Source organism: Filicampus tigris, chromosome 10 (assembly GCF_054856515.1).
Source record: "Filicampus tigris isolate MCC_2025a chromosome 10, RoL_Ftig_1.0, whole genome shotgun sequence".
Classification (NCBI taxonomy): Eukaryota; Metazoa; Chordata; class Actinopteri; order Syngnathiformes; family Syngnathidae; genus Filicampus; species Filicampus tigris.
In genome coordinates this window covers 1,954,500-1,958,249 of record NC_141226.1, presented here as the reverse complement: position 1 = coordinate 1,958,249, position 3,750 = coordinate 1,954,500, and the positions used below count along the sequence as shown (strand labels likewise).

Sequence of the window (3,750 nt, the reverse complement as noted above, 5' to 3'; positions counted from 1 at the left end):
TGACTTTTCTTTTCTTTTTACTTTTTACTTACCAATGTATTTGGAAATGCACAGTAAGCTATCTTAAAATGTGCTGTACAAGTATAATGGTGCATCAACTAAAATGTTAACTAGAAGTATACAATTTGTATACTAGTAGTATATAAATGAGTGCACTTGCAGTACACTTTGAGTATAAACCGGTAAACTAAATTGTGGACTAGAAGTATACGACTTGTATACCAGTAGTATATAAATGAGAGTACTTGTAGTACACTTCATGAGTATACCTTTGTAAACTTCCATCCATCCATGATCGATACCGCTTATCCTCACAAGGGGCAGTAGGCGGGGGACACCCTGAATTGGTTGCCAGCCAATCGCAGGGCACACAGAAACAAACATCCGCACTCACAATCACACCTAGGGGCAATTTAGAGAGTCCAATCAACTTACCATGCATGTTTTTGGAATGTGGGAGGAAACCGGAGAACCCAGAGAAAACCCATGCAGGCACAGGGAACTTTTGTAAACTTAATTTGTTCCAAATTAGTATAAAAAAAGTATTAAATTAGTATACTTTGTAGTACACTACAAGTACATAGTTCAGAGTACACTTATATACGTATACTTATACTCAAGTATACTTTATAAAGTATACTTCTTGTATACTACTTTTTCGTAAGGGCAGCCTTCTGTATTTATTTTGGATTATTTGATCAAATCAATAAATCAAACAAATTTCAATTTTATTTGGAAAAACAAACATCAATTATGTAATTGATTACAAAGCAATGAATGGTATGATAAAACTTAAGCGGTTGCAACAATTATTGAAAGAAATTATTGAATTATTGAAAATATTTGAGAAATGTCGTGGCATTGATCTTTTGTCAAGGTGTGATTTTTTGTATTTGTAAGAGGCCCGTTAAATTGTCCAAGTTTCATCAGCAGGTCCTTTTGTATTGAAAATTGATATATAATCATAATTTTATTCCACATTCTGTTCCTATCTGGAACAATAGATATGTTCTAGTGAGAAGAAAATCTTTGTTTTATTGTGATTGGGTAGAGAAGGGTATTTGGTCGATTCTACATATAATGGACAAAGCAGGAGAACTTCTGCCTTATAAGGCTTTGGTTGCTAAATTGGATTTAAAATGTACTAAACAACAATATGCTGTAGTAATTCGAGGAATACCACAAGCTATGGTAAATATGGTAAAAGGAATGCTGACTTATGATAGAAGAATACCAATGATGCCATCACTTGTTAAAAATTAGGTTAATTTTGTTGATAAAAAATGTACTAATAAATTCTTACGAGGTAACCTTACATCCAAAATATTTCCCTTGCCCATAAAAAGAAATAATCTGTTACACTCATGATGAGATTAAAGATAGTAGCGAGTTAGAATAATTAAGGTACTTTACTCTTCTACCCATATCACCAAAAGCAAAAGAAAAACATTTTAAGATGATGAATAATATCTATCCGTGTGGTGACTTTTTGAAACAAAGATTGAATGTGGAACAAAATTGTTGTGTGTTGTAATTCTGATATAGAGACTTAATTTGGAACATTTATTTTTTGATATATATCAAAAACCTTTGGGAAGATTTTCACAATTGAATGGCTCAGAAGGATCAAGAGTTCACTCAACTGGATTACAAAGACATTAAATATGGGACAGTAAATATTAAACAGGACATGTACGACGTTTTGATAATAATGGCGAAACAGTTCACTTATAGGTGCAGATGTTTAAAGTGTCGCCCTTTGTTTTTGATTTTTGTAAAAGAAATGGCAAATTTTACAAAAATACTGAAGAAAATTAGAACAAAAAGGTTTTTGTAATATTTAAAAATATGATGGGTTTATTTTAATTAGAGACTTTTTTTTTTTCATCTCATTTTTATTTTTGTTGTACTGCACAGTTCAGTGTATGTGTATGTTGTTTGTGGTTGGTTCTGTTTTGTGAGTGAATTGAGGTTGACATTGTTTAATAAAGCACATATTTTAAAAAAAAGTCACCTACGTATTTCGTCCTAATGTAGTTGCCCTACTTAGCGACGTTCTGCGCATGCGCCCTAGATCCTCAGGAGCCGCAAATAGTCCAAGCAGTGGAGCCATAGCGCTCATCGACTGGGAGGCCGAGCCACAATTTTAACTCTACTACTTATTTACTGAAATTTTAAAATGATTTTTAACAGCAAAATTGCCAAAACAACAACCTGTGCTGCCATGGTTGATGACGCAAGGCGAATGTCGATGACGTCACATGTACTGTCTCAATTCTGCAATTCCTGTACGGTTGTAATCTGCGCTCTCGAACAGTACGTGCATTTCGACTACGTGTGTACACTACAATGAGACCCGTAGGATCCAAGTGTGAGCATTGGGATTGGCCCGAAGAAGAAGACGCAGCAGAAGAAGACGTAGCAGCAGAAGAAGAAGACGCAGCAGCAGCAGCAGAAAAAGAAGAATAAGCAGAAGACGCAGCTTGATCAGCCGTTGCACCTAATAATGCAGTTATTAAACTCCTAGTGTTCTGTGACATTTTCGCGTTAGACTGACTGTTAACATAACTTGTTTTGACAAGGCACTACTGTCATTTTCCGCGAAAAATGGCGAAATTCGGAGTTGATAGCTATGGTACTGTGAAAACATAATGAGTGACTAGTGCCAAGATTAGACCTACACAATTTGAGGTTAGCCATGTTTGGTTTGTTCTAGTGGGCTTTTATTCAGTCAGTCGATCAGCGAACGGTGACCTGTGGGGGTCAACATATTATAAAATGAAATTCACTGAGCATCTTTCGGCTCACATCACCCCGGAATGGAGAAAACAGTATATTCAATATGAGGTAAGTCTGTAATACATGTCAATTTAAAGCTCATGCTGCAAACGTCATTTATGTTGTTTACAAAGAATGGAACTGTTTTATTTTAAGTTCTGTCTCGTTTAATTGTGGTAAACGATACATGTTTCTCTTTGAAACGAGACGTGAAGTATCTCTGAATTGTTTTTGTTGTTGTTTGTTGCTTTTTTGGATTATCTTCATGTGTCAGCAGAGCCCAGCGTCAATCACTCGTTACTGCAGTTGAACCACTTCGTCAATACATGCTGACTAAGCAAATTTTTGTTCTTGGCTTATGGGCGTGTTGTGTGATCCAAACTGCATCCATCTACAGCAGTAACCCGACCGTTTCCTACCCTAGACCGAATTTTGATTGGATTCGGACTGTGGGGGAGGAAGGGAGGGGGTTTGTTGTCCTAAAAAATTGATTATTATCATTAGGCCCACTCTTTCTGAACGTTTTATTGGCACTTTTAATGGGTTTCAACAATTTCGGAAAATAATCAAATTTGGTCTACGTCATGGGAGGGATGCAAGCGTGGTAATATTGCTCTCTCAGTTCTGTTGTCTAAAACGGCGACTGATCGCCACCAAAATGCAAATGCACATTACTTATCTTGTCCACTTCAACCTGTGAAAGTATAAAAGTGTTCTGCACAATAGTTTGGATTTATTGACATTAAACGTGATGTCATCATGATCACCTCCACAAAATCATCTGAATTAACATTCAGCATCAAACTGGCCAAACTCAGCACCAAAAATAATCTGCTACAAGACGACCATAAATGATATGTATTAAAACTAGGGATGGGAATTTCAAATAATTTGCCCGCCGACTCCTCTAAAATTTTATTTGCGACTAGTCGACTAGTCTATAAGTAAGAAAACCTGAAATTTAATACATAT

At 35.9% G+C, this 3,750-nt stretch overlaps 1 protein-coding gene across 1 annotated transcript in view; it reads left to right on the top strand.

Moving 5' to 3' along the window:
* Positions 1 to 2,111: 2,111 nt before the first annotated feature.
* Positions 2,112 to 3,750, top strand: part of LOC147140370 (solute carrier family 53 member 1-like) — an 83,375-nt gene continuing 81,736 nt past the window's right edge. The window contains exon 1 of the mRNA XM_086042923.1: positions 2,112 to 2,847. Coding sequence (XP_085899049.1) covers positions 2,779 to 2,847 — 69 coding nt within the window. The 5' untranslated portion in view covers positions 2,112 to 2,778. The remainder of the gene's footprint in view (positions 2,848 to 3,750) is intronic.